Raw genomic sequence first — 21,286 nt, 5'->3', positions numbered from 1 at the left:
ATAGGAAAGTACTTTTAAAGCATGACTGAAAATCAGAAAACATAAAAGTAAAACATGATGTCAATTACACATAAATTAATTATTTTAATAGGTCAAAATGCATGACAAATAATACTCAAAGGAAAAAATAGGTAAAATTATCAACAAACACAAAAAGATGCCCCAACTCCACTAAATAAACAATAAGATCCATTAAAAAAAACTTTTTAAACTGGCAAAAATTTGAAAGGATGATTAATGCTATACAAATATAAGCACTATTTAATATGGTTCGTGGAAGTATAAATTGGGACAAATTTCCTGGAAAACCAGCTGATAGTATTCATTGATACGTTATATGTAATCATTCAAAGCAACCATTCTTGCTCGTTTACTATTCTGATAAACTTGTACAAATACCCAAAGTTCTATGGACAAGGATTTTCAGTAAAATAACCCAAGACAGTTGAAAGCTAGAAACCTAACTATACATCAATATGAGACTGGCTAAATGAATGACATATCAAAAATGATAAAATTACTATGAACATACATTATAACAAATGTCCTAGAAGACAGAATGTTATGCAGCTATTACAAAGATTAAGGTGGATTAATATGGCTGGGCAAGGTGGCTCACGCCTGTAATCTCAGCACTTTGGGAGGCCGAGGGAGGCGGATCACTTGAGGTCAGGAGTTTGAAACCAGCCTGGCCAACATGGTGAAACACTGGTCTCTACTGAAAATACAAAAAACTAGCTGGATGTGGTGGTGTGTGCCTGTAGTCACAGGTACTCAGGAGGCTGAGGCAGAAGAATTGCTTGAACCTGCGAGGCGGAGGTTGCAGTGAGCTGAGATCACGCCACTGCACTCCAGCCTGGGCGACAGAGTGAGACTCTGTTTCAAGGAAAAGGGAGAAAAAATGGGTTAATATATACCAATGTGGGAAAAGAAACCTAATTACTTAAGTTTACGCCGGGTGAATCTCCTGAGGTCAGGAATTCGAGACCAGTCTGGCCAACATGGTGAAACCCTGTGTCTACTAAAAATACAAAAATTAGGCATGGTGGCATGTTGCCTGTAGTCCCAGCTACTTGGAAGGCTAAGGCGGGAGGATTGTTTAAACTCAGGAGGCGGAAGTTTCAGTGAGCCGAGATGGTGCCACTGCACTCCAGCCTGGGTGACAGAGCAAGACCCCATCTCAAAACAGGCAAACAAGCAAAAAAACCCTAATTGCTTAAGTTTAATAATTTCACTTTTACAAATGAGTGATGAATGCATATTAACATACATGTAATGTTAACAAAAACTTATAAAATACATGGATGCCAGGTCCTGTTTTAAGTCTCTGATGTACATTAATTTAATCTTCATAACATTTCCATTTTATTGATGAGGAAGTGAAATTAAGAGCAATTTGCCCAGAATCACACAGCTTATAAACAGTAGAATCTTAATCTATATTATGCTATCTCTTTAAACTTGATAATAGCATTTTTACTTTATTCCCTTTTTGTTGGCATTCTCATCAAATGACAATTAATTGCAGAACAAATCCAACATCCTGGGTGCACCAAAATCTCACAAATCACCACTAAAGAACTTACTCATGCAACCAAATACCACCTGTTTCCCCAAAAACCTATGGAAATAAAAAAAATTTTAAAAAGTAGTAAGAAAAAACCCCCAACAAATCCAACATCTTCAATACAATATGGAAACTAACAAAACCAGATTACAATCAATAAAGTACACTACCAAATAGTTATTAGTACCATATATTTGGTGATGACAGAAACGTTATCTATGGTAGCCACTAGCCACATATGGTTACTGAGCATTGAAATGTGCCTGGTGTGACTGATAAATTGAATTTATAATTTTATTTAATTTTAATTAATTTAAATTTAAAGAGCCACATGTGACTAGTGGCTACTATATTAGATAGTGTAGGTCTGGTGTACTCTAGAGGGAGATGAGTATGCTGATAGCCAACACATGTGGCTATGACTGTTGGCATAATATAGGTATTCTCTAAAGTTAATCACCCTGAATGGCATCATCCTTTGATTAAAGTAATAAGCTATAATACATTGCGGATGGGCTGCAGTAGAAGTGGGTAAAGGTCCCTATCTGTTATCTCTAATATAAGCCTTCTGGTTGAGGGGAAATGCGGACAGAACAACTAGGCAGAAAATCATCAAGGAAACAGAAGACTTGAACAAACTATAAAACAAGTAGACCTAACAGCCTATGGAACACCCTGCCTGGCAAAAGCAGAATATAGTACAGTTGGCCCTATGTATTGGTTAATTCCAAATCCATGGATTCAACCAATCATGGGTGAAAAATTAAAATATAAACACAAAATAACAATAACAATATAACAATAAAAATAATACAAATAAAAAACACAGTCTAACAACTATTTACATAGAACAAATATGTTATTGGTATTATAAGTAATATAGAGATAATTTAAAGTATATGGGAGGATGTGTGTAGGTTATATGCAAATACTGAGCCAGTCTGTAAAGGAATTTGAGCATCCACAAATTTTGGTATCCATGGAACATCCTGGAACCAATCCTCCCCCACAGATACTAGAGGACTACTGTATATTCTTTTCAGTTGCACATGGATCATTCTCCAGGAAAGACTATATGCTAGGTTATACAACAAACCTCAATAAACTTAAAGGAAAAAGATAATACAAATGGTTTTCCAACTACAATGGAATGAAATAGATATCAACAACAAAAAAATTTTGGAAATTTGCAAATACATAAAAAACACGGTCCGAAAAAAAAACAATGAATTAAAGAATAACAGATCAAAAGGAAATTAGAAAATAAATTTGAGATAAATGAAAATTACAACGTAACATATGTCATGGGACACAGCTAAAGTAGTTGCTTCTAGAAATTTACAGCTATAAAGACCTATATTAGCAAAGAAAAAATATCTGAAATCAAAACCTAACCATCCACCTTAAGACACACATACACATGAAATAGCAAACTAAATCTAAAGCAAACAGAAGAAAATAAAGAGAGGAAATTAATGAAATAGAATTATAGCAAAAAGAATAAAATCAAAATTGGTTCTTTGAAAAAAAAAAAAGATAAACCTTTAGCCTGACCAAAAAAAAAAAAAAAAAAAAAAAAAAAAAAGAAGACTTTAACTAGTAGACTCAGAAATGAAAGAGGGGACATTACCACTAACAGAAATAAAAAGACTATTAGACTATTAAAGGAATACTATAAACAAATGTATGCCAATAAATTAGATAACTGAAATGAAATGGACAACTTCCAATAAAAACAGCAACTACTGAACGTGATGCAAGAAACAGAAAATCAGAACAGACCTACAACAAGTGAAGAAACTGAATTAGTAATTGAATACTACCCACAAGGAAAAACCCATTCCCAGATGGTTTCCTTAGTGAAGTCTACCAAATGTTTAAAGAAGAAATAATACCAATTCTTCATACATTATTCCAAAAAATAAAAGAGGAGAGAATAGAATACTTCCCAACTCATCCTATGGAACATATTACCCTACCACCAAAACCAGACAAAAACATCAAAAAAAATCAATAGACCAGTATCTCTTATAAATGTGGACACAAAAATCCCCAATAAAATTGCAGCAAACTGATTCCAGGAACATATACAATGAATTATACACCATGACCAAACCAAGGAACTGCAATGTTAACACCTAAAATCAATTAATGTAATACATTAGATCAATAAAAACAACAACAACAAAAAAACCACACAACCATCTCAACAAAGAAAAATCGATTGAGAAAATCCAATAATCTAAAAACTCTCAATAAATCAGAAACAGAAGCAAATTTCTTCAACATGATAAAGAGCTTCTATAAAACCCCTACAACTGACATCATACTTCCTGGTAAAAGACTGGATACTTTCCCCCTAAATTCAGGAATACAGACAAAGATGTCTGCTCTTGCCACTTCTCTTACTGGAGGTACTTACCCAGGGCAATTATGCAAAATAAGACTGGAAACAAAAAAGTAAAATTATCTCTATTCACAGATGACATGATCTTATATATAGAAAATCCCAAAGACCACTAAAAAAACTATTAGAATAATGAGTTCAGCAAGGCTGCAGGATACACTATCATTACACAAAAGTCAATTATATTTCTGTACATTTGGAATGAACAATACACTAATAAAATAAAGAATTCTATTTATGATAGCACCAAAAGAATAAAATACTTAAAAATAAGCTTAACAAAAGAAGTGCAAAACTCATATTCTGAAAACTATACTTCACACCCACTAGGATGGCTATAATCAGAAAGTCAAATAAGCTATGACAAGGATATGAAGAAATTCTAACTCTCAGACACTGCTGGTGTGAATGTAAATGGTGCAGCCACTTTGGAAAATAGTTTGGCAGTTCCTCGATCAGTTACTACAGAGTCTTCATATAAACCACCAATTCCACTCTTAGCTTTATTGTACTCAAGAGCAATGAAAACACATATCCATGTAAAAACTTGTATGCAAACATTCATAGCAGAATTTGTAATGGTCAAACAATGGAAACAACCCAAATGTTGACCAACTGATAAATACAATATGGTGCAACTATACAACGAAATGGTTTCCATAAAAAAAAAAAAGTACTGATACATGCTACAACATGGATGAACCAGGAAAACAATGTTAAATGAAAGAAATCAGGCACAAAAAAGTCCAAAAATTATGATTTTACTTAAATGAAATGCCCTGATTAGGCATAAAAGTACATTAGTAGTTGCTTAGGGCTGGGGATCAGGGATATAATACCTTTTAAAGGGCACAAAGTTTCTTTTTCTTTTCTTTTTTTTTTTTTTTTTTTTTTTGAGATAGAGCTTTGCTCTTTCGCCCAGGCTGGAGTGAAGTGGTGCCATCTGGGGTCACTGCATCCTCCGACCCCCAGGTTCGAGCAATTCTCCTGCCTCAGCCTCTCGAGTAGCTGGGATTATAGGCGCCTGGCACCACGCCCAGCTAATTTTTGTATTTTTAGTAGAGATGGGGTTTCACCATGTTGGCCAGGCTTGTCTCAAACTCCTGACCTCAGGTGATCCACCTGCCTCGGCCTTCCAAAGTGCTGGGATTACAGGCATGAGCCATGGTGCCCTGCACAAAGTTTCTTTAAAATGTGAGCTTAGGCTGGGTGCGGTGGCGTGCACCTGTAGTCCCGGCAACTGAAGGTGGAGATGGGAGGATTGCTTGAGCTTGGGAGGCGGAGACTGCAGTGGGCCAAGCTGTGCCACAGCACTCCAGCCTGGGTGACAGGGTGAGATCCTGTCTCAAAAACAAAACAAAAAACAAAACAAAGTACCTTAATTTTAAAACTGTGGTGATGATTGCACATATTTGTGAATATACTAAAAGCTACTGAATCTTACACTTTTAAATCAACTGAACTGACATACACCAACAATAGAAAATAAAATGAAATAGCTATTATCTAAAATAACATAAAATATCAAATGTTTAAAAATAAAAGGCATGCAAGATGTTACAGAGAAAATTATAAAATTGAAATACGTTAGAGATAACTGACATGGGAGAAATACAATGTTAATATATTAGAAAACTCAATAAAGAAGACAATTTTCCACAAATTAATATATAGATTCAATCAATCTCAATCAAAATTCTGATAAATTTGTTGGCAGACCTTGATAAGTTGATTCTAAAATTTCTATGAACACCAAAGGACCAAAAGCAAAGATGAAGGATCAGTTATATAGATATTAGTATTTTTTCTCTCATACAAAGTCCGGTATTAGTATTTTTAATGAAGTTACAATAATTAAGGCAAGACAATAGGCAAGGAGACGAACAGAAAGCCCAGGTAAGAGATCTCTGCAGCACTGCAGCCAACTGATATATTACAGAGGTGGTACTGCAGTTATCGATCAGTGGGGAAAATGGATTCTCCAATAAACTGTACTGAGACAACAATCAGGTTAGCATATGTAAACTAAAATAAATTGGGACTTTAAAAGAATCCTATCACACACCAAAGTCATTTTCAGGTAGGTAAAACAAAAATGGGAAAACATACCTATAAAGTTAAAAAAAAAACATAGAAAAATATCTTCATGTCCTAGGAAAAGCACTCTTATGAAAGACACATGTAGTAGTACTTATAATAAAAAGACATATCTGACATCAAGAACCGCTGTTCATCAAAAAACACTTGACAAAAATGAGAATACAAAGACACTCGCAACACATACAACTGACCCAAGAGCCAATATCCAATATGTAAAAGAATTCCTACAAATCAATAATGAAATAAAAATTAGCTCAATTAGAAAAAGTAGATAAAAGATGGACCAGGAATTTCAGAAAAGTGGAAAATGAATGGCCAATACACCTATCAGAAACGAACCTAACTTATTTAGCATTTGAGGAAAAGCAAAATACAAAAGCAAATAAATGCTGTATCTACTAGTGTAGCAAAAACACTGAAAAAGTCTGACGGCACTAAGTTTGGTGAGGATACAAAAATCCTCAACTTCATTAATTAGGGAAAAACAAGTTAAAAACCACAATGAAAATAACATATCACACTCAGACTGGCAGAAACAAAACTTAAAAAAAAAAGCATAGTATGTGTTGGCAAGAATATAGAGTGATTATGTAATCTAATGCAAACCACTCTGGAAAATCATTTGATGCTGTCTTTCAGTTGAACATTTCTGCTGTAAATACATATTCTATGGAAAAATTCTTGGCACATATGCAATGAGATGCTTTTATGAATATTTAAAATAGCAATGTTTGGAATAAGAAGACTGGAAAGTGCCCAAATATCCTCAGTAGTATAGTGTACAGTGTGTCTACACAATGGAATACTCTCCATCCATTCATCCATGAAAATGAACAAACTACAGTTACACATATCAATAGGGAAGAATCACACAAACCTAATACTGAGCAAAATACCTGCAGTATGATTCTAGATCTATGAAACAGGTAAAACACAACTATTTTACTTGGAGATTCACTTTTTTTTTTTTTTGAGACAAGGTCTCCCTCTGTCACCTAGGCTGGAGTGCAGTGGTGTGATCCTGGCTCACTGCAACCTCCACCTCCTGGGTTCAAGTGATTCTCCTTCCTCAGCCACCCGTGTAGCTGGGATTATAGGCACACGCCACCACACCTGGCTAATTTTTGTATTTTTAATAGAGTCGGGGTTTTGCCGTGTTGGCCAGGCTGGCCTCAAGTAATCTGCCCGCTTCCGCCTCCCAAAGTGCTGGGATTACAGGTATGAACCATTGTGCACAGCCAGAAAATAATACTGAGAAATTTTAAGACCAGCACAAATGCTAATCAAGTACAATCATATGTGTATCTTACCAGCTCTCTTAGGAAATCCTGTTGAGAGGAATCTCAAAGATGTCATAAGATATCCATTATCTACTTTTGAACCAAGAAATTTTACTGTTACTACAGCATATGGAAGACATTGCCTAGGTTTATCTACAGGCTTTGAAAGGACACTATATTCATAGAAGTACACCTAAAAGATAAAGAAGAAAACAGGTTCATGCTGATTAATTTTGGCAATCAGACTTGAATAAGCTCATATTTTAAAAAAATCAATATAATTGCATATTATTTATCTACTTCTATATAAACTTCTCCAGCTGCCTTGTTTAACCCTAATGTTTTTGAAGATGTACGGAATTCCTTTTTTTCCCCCACAATTTTTTTTCTTGATAGGCTACCAACGTCTGCATAAAAAGGCATAATTTGTTTTTAAATAAAAAATATTTTTTCATTAAAAGTTAAATGTTTTCCATACAGTCTCAACTATTATATTTTATTTGGTAGAAAAAATTAGGAAAATAACAATAGGTAGTATGTTTTACATGTGGGTACATGGATATACTTTCATAGAGAAGATTTATCTTCACTTAATCATGATTATATATAATCCATATATAATTTAATATTCTGTATAAGATTAAAGGTCCACAGAATAAGTGAAATACGATAGATTACTGTTTCATCTAATGACTAATACATAAGACTTTTCTTTTTTCCTACTTTTGCAAAGTATAGAAGATCAAAATCTTATTTTGAAATAGCCTTGTTTTTTAAAATTAATATTATTTATGATTGATAAATCTTAACTATATATTTATGGGGCACAATGTGGTGTTTTGATATATGTATGCAATGAGGAGTAATTAAATCAAGGTAATTAACATGTCCATCACCTCACCCATCACTTTTTATGGTGAAACACTGGAAATTTACTCTCAGCAATTCTGAAATAATGCATTATTATTAAGTATGGTCACCCTGCTGTGCAGCCTTGTTTAAAAGAGAAGTTGGTATATTTTGAAAGTTAGTAAATAATCTATATAATATCTAAATAAAAATAGCCACTGTACTTTGAACAGAGTTAAATGTAAATTTTCAAACTTCTTCACTAATATTCTCATACAACAAATATTAAAATGGCTTTCGCTGTTTGCTTAAGTTTTATATTGAACGAATTAACAGGTTTTCATTTAACATTTTGGGAATGTAAATCTTGAAACATACAATGTGAAACAAGTACTTTTCAAGAAATCAAATGAACCATTAACATACTGCTGAACTGTAGGCTTGCAGTTCAATGGTATCTTTCAAAGAAGGTGCATTTCTTGACATATGGCAATCAAAGTTAGGAGAAGGATCCAAAGAAACTTTATTTTTATCCACAGAAGGCTGAATTTTCTTCACTTTTCCAAAGAGAACCTAAAAAAAAAAAAAAAAAGCCAAAAAAAGTACGTAAAAATATACCAAGACATTTCTAAACTGTCACATTTCAAACATAAAAGGCCAACATTGTTTTGTTTTTCTGAGACAGGGTCTAACTCTGTTCACTCCAGGCTGGAGTTGCAGCCTTGACTTCTCAGGCTCAAGCGATTCTCCCACCTTAGCCCCACTGAGTAGCTGGGACCATAGGTGCACATCACCATACCCAGCTAATTTTTGTAGGGACCAGGTTTCACCATGTTGCCCAGGCTGGTCTTGAACTGCTGGGTCAAGCAATTCTCTTACCTTGGCCTCCCAAAGCACTGGGATTACAGGCAGGAGCCACGGTGCCAGGGCGTGATTTTTTTAAGAAGTAGAAATATGAATGGAAAGATAATCCATTTTCTAGATGAATGGGATGATTCAACATGGCAATTATGCCAATTCTCCCCCAAACTAAACTCTAAGATTAGAGTAATTCCAATAAAAATTTCAGAGAATCTCTTTTTTTTTTTTTCAGACAGTCTCACTCTGTCCCCCAGGCTGGAGTGCAGTGGTGTGATCTTGGTTCACTGCAGCCTCCGTCTCTTGGGTTCCAGCAATTCTCCTGCCTCAGTCTCCTGAGTGGCTGGGATTACAGGCATGTGCCACCATGCCCGGCTAATTTTTGCATTTTTAGTAGAGATGGGGTTTTGCCATGTTGGCCAGGCAGGGCTCAAACTCCTGACCTCAGGTGATCTGCCCACCTCAGCCTCCGGAAACACTGGGATTACAGGCGTTGAGCCACCACACCTGGCCGAGAATCTACTTTTAAAAATGGGGTATAATTTTAAAATGTACTTGGAAGACAAACAAGAATAGCTCAGAAATTTTTTTAAAGTCTGGGTTAGCAATTGACAATGATGGAACAGGACAAGTGACTTGCAATTCTGGATACAGAAACATTTTTAAAAAGGATAGTACTACCACAAGAAAAAGCAGAGAAAAGACCAAAATGAATAAAAAACAGAATGAAAGAAAAAGCCTGGAGTAAGCCCACACACGTATTAAAAATACTAAAAATACAGTATATTATATTAAAAACACTATTTGAAATAAGAAGTGATTATTCAATTAATGACGTGGGACAACAGAAAAAATTAAATTCTTTTCTTATCATGTTAAATATTTAAGTATTAAAAATACAATGAAAATACTGTAGAAAGAAACATAGGCCAATATTTATTCAATCTCAAAGTGATAAGTATTTTCTAAGAATATGTGCCAATAAAATGAAACGAAAACATATAAACTTCACAATACAGTATTCTAAAATTTCTGCCCATAAACAACAAATGATTTAAAAACTAAAACCATGAACATAAATGACAGTATTTTATTACTGTTATTTTAAATAGATTAATACGTTCATTCAACAATCAAAACAATACTAAGAATAAAGTGGTATCCTGAATTGGATCCTGGAACGCAAACAAACATAAGTAGAAAAATTAGCAAAAGCCAAATAAAGTCTGTAATTTAGTTAATGGTGTGACAATGTCAGTTTCTTAGTTTTGACAATCATGCTGTATTTGTGTAAAATTTAACATCAGAAGAAGTTGGGTGCATTATATACAAGGGCTCTCTTTACTATCTTTGTAACTTTTCCATAAATCTAACATTATTCTAAGTATACTAAAAAATTAAAAACGTGAAATGATAAAACATTATAGAGAGAGAAGCCTAGCTCTAAAAATATGCTTTAGGCAATAGATAATGCTCACACACCTACGCAAAAAAGGGAAAAAAAAACCCCCAAAACTGTCAAGGAATATAAATAAGCAGTTCACTAAATACAGTCAGCAAATATATTCAACAGAAACTTTAAACTCAGGAATAATCATAATGAAGAAATAATTAAACCAATAAAGAGAAACTACCACACATTAGACTGGCAAAAGTTTTTTTAAAAGTTCAGTATAGGCTGGGTGCGGTGGCTCAAGCCTGTAATCCCAGCACTTTGGGAGGCCGAGACGGGAGGATCACGAGGTCAGGAGATCGAGACCATTCTGGCTAACATGGTGAAATCCTGTCTCTACTAAAAAATACAAAAAACTAGCCAGGCGAGGTGGTGGGAGCCTGTAGTCCCAGCTACTCGAGATGCTGAGGCAGGAGAATGGTGTAAACCCGGGAGGCAGAGCTTGCAGTGAGCTGAGATCCGGCCACTGCACTCCAGCCTGGGTGACACAGCGAGGCTCTGTCTCAAAAAAAAAAAAGTTCAGTATAATATGTAGGTTTACTGAGGTTGTAAGATAACAGGCATTCTTTTTTTAAAAATGTTTTATTTTCTTTTTAATTGCTATGTAACAATTGTCCATATTTGTAGGGTACAGTGTGATGTTTTGATACATGTATACATTGTGTAATGATCAAATCAGGGTATTTAGTATATCCATCACCTCAAACCTTTATTTCCTCATGGTGAGAACATTCAAAATCCTCTTCTAATTATTTTGAAATATGCAATAGAATACTGATAACCATAGTCATTCTGTTGTGCAACATAGCACCAGAACTTTTTTTTTTTTTTACAAGAAAAAAAAACCCCATCAAAAAGTGGGCAAAGGATATGAACAGACACTTCTCAAAAGAAGACATTTATACAGCCAACAGACATATGAAAAAATGCTCATCATCACTGGCCATCAGAGAAATGCAAATCAAAACCACAATGAGATACCATCTCACACCAGTTAGAATGGCAATCATTAAAAAGTCAGGAAACAACAGGTGCTGGAGAGGATATGGAGAAATAGGAACACTTTTACACTGTTGGTGGGACTGTAAACTAGCTCAACCATTGTGGAAAACAGTGTGGCGATTCCTCAAGGATCCAGAACTAGAAATACCATTTCACCCAGCCATCCCATTGCTGGGTATATACCCAAAAGATTATAAGTCATGCTGCTATAAAGACACACGCACACGTATGTTTACTGAGGCACTATTCATGATAGCAAAGACTTGAAATCAACCCCAATGTCCATCAGTGACAGACTGGATTAAGAAAATGTGGCACATATACCATGGAATACTATGCAGCCATAAAAAAGGATGAGTTCATGTCCCTTGCAGGGACATGGATGCAGCTGGAAACCATCATTCTCAGCAAACTATCCCAAGAACAGAAAACCAAACACTACATGTTCTCACTCATAGGTCGGAACTGAACAATGAGATCACTTGGACACAGGAAGGGGAACATCACACACCGGGGCCTATTGTGGGGAAGGGAGAGGAGGAGGGGGAGGGATAGCATTAGGAGATATACCTAATGTAAATGACGAGTTAATGGGTGTAGCACACCAACATGGCACAGGTATATATAGGTAATAAACCTGCATGTTGTGCACATGTACCCTAGAACTTAAAGTATAAAAAAAATTAAAAAAAATTAAAACAAACAAAAAACAGGCATTCTTACACACTGTGGATGGAAATGTCCATTAGTGCAACCTTTCTCAGGACAGTTGAGCATTACACAATCAAAAGATGTAAAAATGTACATACTTTTGATTTCTAATTTGACACCTAGGAATAAACCAATTAATTCTTAGCAAAGAATCATTTGTGTGTGTAAAATGTACCAACAAGGACAATCTATGTAGTATTTAAGAGTATAAAAACAAAACAAACTAAACACCAAATAACTTACATCCTAACATTACAGAACTTGTTGGGCAAATATGGCAGGTCTACAATGTAATACTATGCAGCTGCTCAAAAGGATATTACAAAAGAATACTCAAGGGCTTAGAAAATGTTTATTGTATAATATAATCACTGAGAAAAGCAAGTAAAATACAAAGCAACAACTAACTTTAATTACAATTATACCTGCATGTCTATATACATGAATAGATGACTAATACACATACACAAAAAACCCTGTGGTTACTGCTGGGCTTTTTGGACCCTTTACAACGTTTCAAATTTTCTAAAATCCTTATCTATTACTTTTTAACATAAAAGTAAATTATGCTTAATTTGATATTTGAGATCAAAAAAATTGTAAGGAATTACATCACAGGAACCATTGATTTTCTGTAGCTATACACACAATTCCAAGCTGTTTTCATGCAAATCAGGATACCTACTGAGATTTTAATAGTCCTGGCAAAGCTTAACCAGAGTAAATTTTTTTTTCTTTTCTTCACCCTCAGATTTCTCTTTACGCTTATTTCTCCAAGAAAAACGACCAGAGTAAATCTTAACCAATTTATCTGTGGATGCCTGTGATTCTGCTATGAGACTTATTTTTAAGATTTTGAATAGCTTTTACAATTTCAGAAAAGTTGTAAAAATAGTTCAGAGGTCAATTGGAAAGATGGTAGAGTAGGAGGTATCAGAAATCTGTCTCCCCACATAGACAATAACTGCACTGGTAAAATCTGTCTGGTGTAACTATTTTGGAACTCTGGAGCCTACTGAAGGCTTGCAACTTTCAGGGGAACGCTTGGATAGCATACAGGTTGGGCATCCCTTATCCAAAATGCTTAAAACCAGAAGTGTTTCAGATTTTGAATTTTTTTGAATTTCAGAATATTTGTATTATACTTACCAGTTGAGCATCCCTAATAAGGAAATCTGAAACTCTAAATGCTCCAATTAGTATTTCCTTTGAGTGTAATGTTGGCACTCAGAAAATTTCAAATTTTGGAGCATTTCAGATTTCAAATATTTGGATTAGGGATGCTCAACCTGTATTATGGTTAATTTCAGTCAATTTCAGTTCTCAGCATAGTGGCAGCCACTCTTGGTGCCCCATGGCAGGCAGCTGTACAGTGTTCCTGGAGCAGCTTGTACATGTGTTCCTGGCCATAATTTTTGCAGGCCAGAGTGGGCAATAATAAACATAGGGGATATGTGTTCTCATCACTGAGTGCTGCTTCTATTAATAACAGAGGAGTAGCCAGAAGTGGCAGGCATTGCTGCATCTATACCATTGTTGCAAGCCCCTCCTGGCCTGGCTGAAATGACACCCACGGGATTAAAGAGCCAGTGCCTTTTTTCCCTTCTTCATTTTTTTCTTTTCCCCTATTTTGGAATCAGACATAAAAAAATACTACACTCAAAAGCAACGACAGATACAGGAGAAATTAGAAAATCAGCACACAGAGGGAAAGGTGCAGGCTCAGAAAAGTCTGAGAAGTTTGTACCTCAGATTAATCCTTTGCACAGAGATAGCCTACAACAATCAAAAAACAGAAACACAAAACCACAACCAAACCCTGGGAGGAGATGATTTCCAGAGTTACCACATTACTAGATGAAATGTCCAGTTTTCCACAAAAAAAAATCACCAGGCATGTAAAGAAACAGAAAAGTATAGCCCATTCAAAGGAAAAAAATAAACAGAAATTGTCCCTGAAAATGACTTGATGGCTGATCTATTAGACAAAGACTTTAAAACAACTGTCTTAAAGATGCTCAAAGAGCTAAGTATGTGCAGATAGTAAAAAACAATGTATGAACAAAATGGAAATATCAATAAAGAGAAAACTTAAAAACCAAAAAGAAATCCTATAGCTGAAAAGTACAGTAACTAAAACGAAAAGCTCTCTAGAGGGGTTTAAAGGCAGATTTGAGCAGGCAAAATAAAGAATAAGTGATCTTAAAGATTGGAAAATGAAAATTATTGAGTCTGAGGAACAAAGAGAAAAAAGACTAAAAAAAAAAAAAGAAAAGCGAACAGAGCCTAAGGGACCTGTGGGGCACCATCAAGCGTAAGAACATATATGCTGTGGGAGTCTGAGAAGGAGAGAGAGAAAAAGGGCAGAGGGACTATTTGAAGAAACGAAGGCTGAAAACTTCCCAAATCTGATGAAAGACATATATATAAACATCTAAAAAATAGGTAGGAGGATCACTAGAGCCCGGGAGTCTGAAGCTATGTCCTCAGGGAAAAAAAGAAAAGAAAGTTTTTACCGTAGCCAGCAAACTATCCTTCAGAAATGAAGGAGAAATAGAAGGGATACTTTCCCAGACCAAAAAAAAAAAAAAAAAAAAAAAAAAAAAAAAAAAAAAAAAAGGCTGAAGGAATTTATTGTTATCAGACTAGTCCTACAAGAGACACTAAAGGGAGCTGTTCAAAACCAAAAGGATGCTAATATGATTGCTATACTGATACTGTAATCATGATGTATAAACCACTTGTATCTTTTTTTAAGACAAAATGAAAAAAACTTAACCACAATTTTTAAGAGACAAGCAATATACATAATACAAATTGTGATTATCAAAAATTCAAAATGTGGGAAGAAAAGGAAATTGGTGTGTATAGGTTTTTTTCTTTGCAATTACAGTTAAGCTGTATCAGTTTAAAATAACTTGCTATAACTACAAAATGTGTTATGTAAGCTTTAGGGTAACCAAAAAGCAGAAACACTAAAAATAAAAAGCAATGAATTAAAACATACTACCAGAGAAAATAAAACACAGAGGAAGACAGGAAGAAAGAGTTATGAAACAACTAGAAAACAAGCAACAAAATGGCAGTAGTAAGTTCTTACCTATCAACAACAACACTGTAAGCGGACAGAATTCTATTAGCACCTCAAAGAACTAGAAAGTGAGAGCAAACCAAACCCAGAATTAGTAGGGGGAAAGACATAATAAAGATCAGAGAAGAAATAAAATTAAAACTAAAAATAAAAAGATCACTGAAACAAAAAAGTTATTTTTTAAAAAAAGGTAAACAGAACATACAAACTATTACTTAGATTAAGAAAATAAGATAGAATACCCAAATAAATAAAATCAGAAACTAAAAGAAAACATTATAACTGAAACGACAGAAATAAAAAGGATCGTTAGAGACTAGTATGGTAACTATACAGCAATAAATTGGAAAACCCCAAAGAAACAGATACATTCCTGGACATCCAACCTATTGAGACTGGACCATGAAGAAACAGAAAACTTGAACAAGTAAATAATGAATGACAAGATCAAAACAGTAATAAAGTCTTCCGACAAAAAAAAAGCCCAGGTCCTGATGGCTTCACCACTAAATTCTAAACAACATTAAAGAATAATACCAATTCTAATCAACCTATTCCAAAAAATTGAAGGGGAGGAGATACTTCCAAACTCATTCCACAAGGCCAGTATTGCCTTGATGCCAAAACCAAAGAACAAAAGAAGCTATGGGCCAACACCCCTGATGAACAGAGATGTAAAAATCCTCAACAAAATATTAGCAACTGAATTCAACAACATATTAAAAATATCATTCATCATGACCAAGTGGGATTCATACCAGGGATGCAAGGATGGTTCATCATATGCAAATCAATAAATGTGATAAATCACATCAAGAGAATCAAGGACAAAAACCTATTATTTCATTAGATGCTGAAAAAAGCAGTAAAACTGAACATTCCTTCACAAAAAGTCCCAACAAATTGGGTATAGAAGGAATATATCTCAAAACAATAAAACTCATATATGACAAACCCACAGCTAATATACTGAATGGGGAAAAATTGAAAGCCTTTTTACAAGGATCTGGAAGAAGACAAGGATGCTCACTTTTACCATTTCTATTCAATATAGCTCTAAAAGTACTAGCCAGAGCAATCAGGCAAGTGAAAAAAATAAAGTGCATCAAAATGGGAAAGGAAGAAGTCAAATTGTCCTTGTTTGTTGATGACATGATCTTATATTTAGGAAAACCTAGTGTCATTTAAGAAAACCCTCTTAGAACTGATAAATTTAGTAAAGTTGCAGGATACAAAATCAACAAACACTCATCATTAGTATTTCTATATGATAATAGTTATTCGTCTAAAAAGGAAATCAGGAAAGCAATCTCATTTACTACAGTTAGAAATGCTGCACTCTGAGCTTGCACCACTGAACTCCAGTCTGGGTGACGGAGTGATACTCTCTCTCAAAAAAAATGAAAGCAAATGGAAGGGAGAAAGGGAGAAAAAAGAAGAAAACGGGAGAAAGGGGAAAGGGGAAAGGAAAAAGGGGAAAGGGGAAAGGAAAAAGGGGAAAGGGGAAAGGGGAAGGGGAAGCGGAAGGGAACGGAAGGAACACTTACCACTGGATGTTTGGAAAATGCTAATTTGGAAAACTAGAAAGTACAGAAAACTATACTGTCATGATCCCAAGATCATCACTCATAACAACTAAGCACATTTTATATCATCTTGATATCTCATTTTTAAAAAATTTAAAAAGTTAAACATGATTGCATAAGCATTTTCCCACATCTTTAAGAATTCTCCATAAATCTAACTGCAACAGATACTTCTTATTTCAGAGACATAATATGTGATACATTCATAATACACTATTGCTGGACATTTATGTGGTGGCTAATTTTCTTCAATAAGGCTTTGAGACACACACACACGCACGCGTGCACGCACACATGCACAAAATAGTTCAAAGGTCCCATATACCCTGTGCCCAGCTTTTCTTAACGTTAACATCTTACATAACCATAGCAAAATCATCAAAATTAAGAATTTAACATTGATACAATACTACTAACTAAAATAAACTACAGGAGTTTAAAAAGAACTAGCTTAAACCAAAATTATAATATAATGCTTTAGAGGAGGGTGTGTAAAACACTATAGTACTTATTATGATAGAAACAAGAGAGTAAAAGGTGGGCCTATTAGAACAGAAAAATATATATATTGGGAAGACAAAGATGGAGGCTGCCTTTGCTTTTTTTTTTTTTTTTGCTTTGTGTTGCACACCTAAGTAAAGAGGAAAGGAGAAAATTTTGAATAATGATGACAAAAATAATAAAAATAATTATTACTTATTTAATAGACTGGAATTTAAAAACATTAACACTTTATATGGAAAGGATAATATGTTCAGGTCAATTTAAAGCAAACTGTCCATATACTTAATATTTGTTTTATGATACCTACCTTAAAAATTAAAATACTTTCTACAGTAATGCTTCGACTATGAGAATAATTCAAGGCAATATCAACATGTCTAAACATATAAATTCCAAGAAGAGGATTTCCTAGTATCTTCAATGTAGATGCTCTGGTACTTATTCCATTCTGATATATCTGGGCTACATCACTCTGCGGAAGTGCTAAAAAGCAGAAATGTTCTTCAAGTTCTCTGCAATGTCTTCCACTTTCACGCATCTCTGACCTAATGTAAAACAATGTATACAGTTAAAGATAAGTATCAACAAAATTTTCAAGAAGATACGTATTTCCACTGACCATAGTTAGAAAGTAAGAGAAGTTTTGATATTCAGAGGTATTACTATACTGTGATGATAAATTAGGTTGAAAAATCATCTTAGAAACAAATTCAGGATTACTTATCCAAGATTTATGAACATTATCATCATCCCTGGTCTAAAATAACAGCGGCTAACATTTCTTAAATGCTGCTAGTGTAACCAGTACAAAGTCTTAAACTTTACATGCATCTTCTCATTTCATTCTCAACCTCCCAAGTTTTTATAGTTTATTTTGTTGCTATCGACATTTTTAAGACGAGGAAAATAGGTTCAGAAAGTTAAATCTTGCCAAAGTAGGAAAATGACAAAGGAGTTGGAATTATATACGCCAATTCTTGTCTGTCAGGTTCCAGAGCTCACATTTTTGTTAACTGTGTTATGGAGGGAAGAACATACATTTTCTAAACAAAATACCTTGTCTACATCTATGTATCTCTACACATCTATAGACACAAACACACACACATATGCACACACATAGTCAATTATTAGGGACATTCTCCATTCTTCAGGGATTTAGGTAACAGCTGGGAGAAACAAGCTAATATTTGATTACAGGATCTTATCTTAGGTAAAGAAAATTACGAATCAACCTCAGAAAAGACTATAATCTGAAGTATAGAAAGCCCCAATTCTACTACTTCCACTACAAGACCCATTTAAACATATAAAATATATATCCCTTCCCTAAAATTGGCAGATTAGATATTCTATATGGCTTGCTCAGGAGTAGTGGCAGCAGAAATTGCCACACCAGGTGGTACAATAGAGTGGTTCAGACACTAGGGTCCAAATGATTATCTGCAATGGAGAATCTACAGAACCTAGCAAAGGAATGTATATACCACAAAAGGCAAATTGTTCTTGAGAACCACAAGGTTCCAAGATTTATTTCCTGGAATACCAGTTACAGAATTTGTTTAAAGTATACCATGCACATAAGTATTAATAAGTATATTAATACTTACTTTCAAGAATGACTCATCATTAACAGTAGGCAGGACCACAAAAGCAAGACTGACTGATTAGATAATGATCATTTCTATTTCTTGGAAATGTCAGCCTTAACTCTTGGCTCCACAAATTGGCATTTCCTGCTCTTGATTTCAACTTGACATCAGTCAATTCTGTGAACCACTAAGATTACTGTCTAAGATTCTTACACTACACATAAAAGTAACATTTGAAGGTACACCAGAATAAATTAAAGATGTATAATGTAAACCCTACAGCAGGGTTTTTCCACAGTGGCACCAGGGTATTTTGGGCCAAATTCTTTTTTTTTTTTTAACCTGGTCATCTCCCTGACTACCATTATAACATCATAAGGGTTTCAGTGGAATGAAACAAATGTAACAATAAAAATCTGATCCAGGGCCACAAAATCCTCTGTAAATTGAAGTAGAAAATATTCCCTGGAGTTTTGTATTGGTAATTATACTACTAATACTTTTTATTTTTCAGTGTGTCTTCAGAATTATATTTGGAAAAAAAAGGGCCTGAATATGTTAGTAAAAAAAATGACCCATAGAAAAGTTAGTTTTTGATCTATTTCTGCCTCTAAAAAATTCATAAAAGGTTGGCTTTCCAAATTTATTCAGAAATGATCTAAATCACGACTTTAAATGACAGAAACTCTGAGTCTCAAGACTTCCATTTCAGAAACAATAGGTAAAATGAGCCTAAAGACTCTTTTCTGTGCACAGTAACATGTAATTGAAACTGTGTCCCCAAGAAATAAAGAAACCATTGACTAGTAGAAATTCTTAAGCTTGCAGGATGGCATATAAGAAACCTTACTGAAATACTCAAATTCCCTCCGCTTGTAACAATACTGGCTGAAATCATTTGGAACCAACATGGCCAAACGAAGTTTATACAGAATGAGCTTGCTGACATCACAGCCTGAATTTCCACTGTGTGTTTTATACTAACTCTCCCCAAATTTGCACTTGGTACCCATAAGGAGGCATAAAGAGACAACTGTGCATGCCCAAGGACTTTCTACACCTCCGTTTCTTTCCACCAATCACCTAAAGATCCTAGTATCCACCCCCAAACCATTTCTAATAAAATTACTGCTTTGAAGCTAGCATGGGGAGACAGATTTGGGCTTGACCTCCTGTCTCCTTGTGAGTCTACCTGCAATAATAGCTTTTCTTTTCTCAAAAACCCAGTATCCCAGTACTGACTTCTAGTGCATCAGGCAGGGAGTTTCACCTGCTTGATAAATAACTGGGTAAGAATCTGAAGAACTAGCAAATACAAAGTTCTCTTTTACCAAAAGACATTAATAAGCATCAGAATCTGTGCTAATATTCATATTATCTTAAATTTTAAAAATATATAAAATAATTTTCTAGAAATGTTTCCCCATGTTTTTCTGCAGCAATACTAATGAGGGATAGATGTCAAAGTCTGTCACCTCTGAACCCTGCATGTACTTTAAGCTCTGGGGTGGAAAGCTCAAAATCAACACAACACTCAAGTCTTAGAATTTGTAGTTACACTCTTGCTTGTGGGTTTTTAATTTTGGTCATTACTTTTTAACTGATATTTTATTAAATATTAATAAACATAAAAGACAGATGAGAAAACTCATATGATAGAGAAGCTGAGTGGATGAAATAGAATTGGAATCTTGTATATCTTTCTGTAGACCAGGAACTCTTAATTTACTCTGTGCTAACATGCTGTCTCATTTAAGCCAACTACAAAAAAGTATAAGTGCTTTGGATGGAATGCCTATGTCATAGTTAATTACATCATTTAGAATAGGTTCCAAGACAACCTACATATAGTAGGTAATTTTTTGTTCAGTAAATGAAACTCTGGGAAGTATTTTATCTCTAAGTTTAAGTGGAAACACAAGTTCATACGAGGTATTTAGCTATGGGGTGGCGGTTGCCTAAAGTAGAGATTAAAAGTATTCAAGTAAGTTTTTTTTTTATAATAAAGAAAATAAAATTATTTCTTTGGAGATCTTTAAAGAGAACTTAATAATTTTCAAATCCATCAGATTGCTAGTGATAAGAACTCAGTATCCAGCTGGCCTAAAGTACAATATAAGAACCAAAACGCTGACAGCTAAGAGAAATTGGGATTCCACAATATTTAAGAATGTGCTAATGCCACCCAACTCCAGATATAAGACTTTGTTTCCTTTGCTGCTATGACAAATTCTCACAAACTTAATAGATTAAAAAGCATAAATTTATTATTTTAGTTACATAGAG

At 34.5% G+C, this 21,286-nt stretch overlaps 2 protein-coding genes across 7 annotated transcripts in view; both read right to left on the bottom strand.

Moving 5' to 3' along the window:
- Nucleotides 1-21,286, bottom strand: part of GTF2E2 (general transcription factor IIE subunit 2) — a 381,513-nt gene that overhangs the window by 281,904 nt on the left and 78,323 nt on the right. The window lies entirely within an intron of this gene.
- TEX15 (testis expressed 15, meiosis and synapsis associated) overlaps nucleotides 1-21,286 on the bottom strand; it is an 87,706-nt gene that overhangs the window by 19,208 nt on the left and 47,212 nt on the right. For 5 of the 6 annotated variants that reach the window (XM_050802400.1, XM_050802403.1, XM_050802402.1 and 2 more), the window contains 3 exons: nucleotides 17,716-17,953; nucleotides 8,630-8,776; nucleotides 7,385-7,547 (listed from right to left, as the gene is read on the bottom strand). In XM_050802400.1, coding sequence (XP_050658357.1) covers nucleotides 7,385-7,547; nucleotides 8,630-8,776; nucleotides 17,716-17,953 — 548 coding nt within the window. Of the gene's footprint in view, nucleotides 1-7,384; nucleotides 7,548-8,629; nucleotides 8,777-17,715; nucleotides 17,954-19,018; nucleotides 19,311-21,286 lie in introns of those variants that run through there. The other variant, XM_050802404.1, reaches the window with a different exon arrangement.

The sequence above is a fragment of the Macaca thibetana genome, chromosome 8 (genome assembly GCF_024542745.1).
Source record: "Macaca thibetana thibetana isolate TM-01 chromosome 8, ASM2454274v1, whole genome shotgun sequence".
Lineage (NCBI taxonomy): Eukaryota > Metazoa > Chordata > Mammalia > Primates > Cercopithecidae > Macaca > Macaca thibetana.
This window is presented reverse-complemented; position numbering and strand designations above follow the sequence as displayed.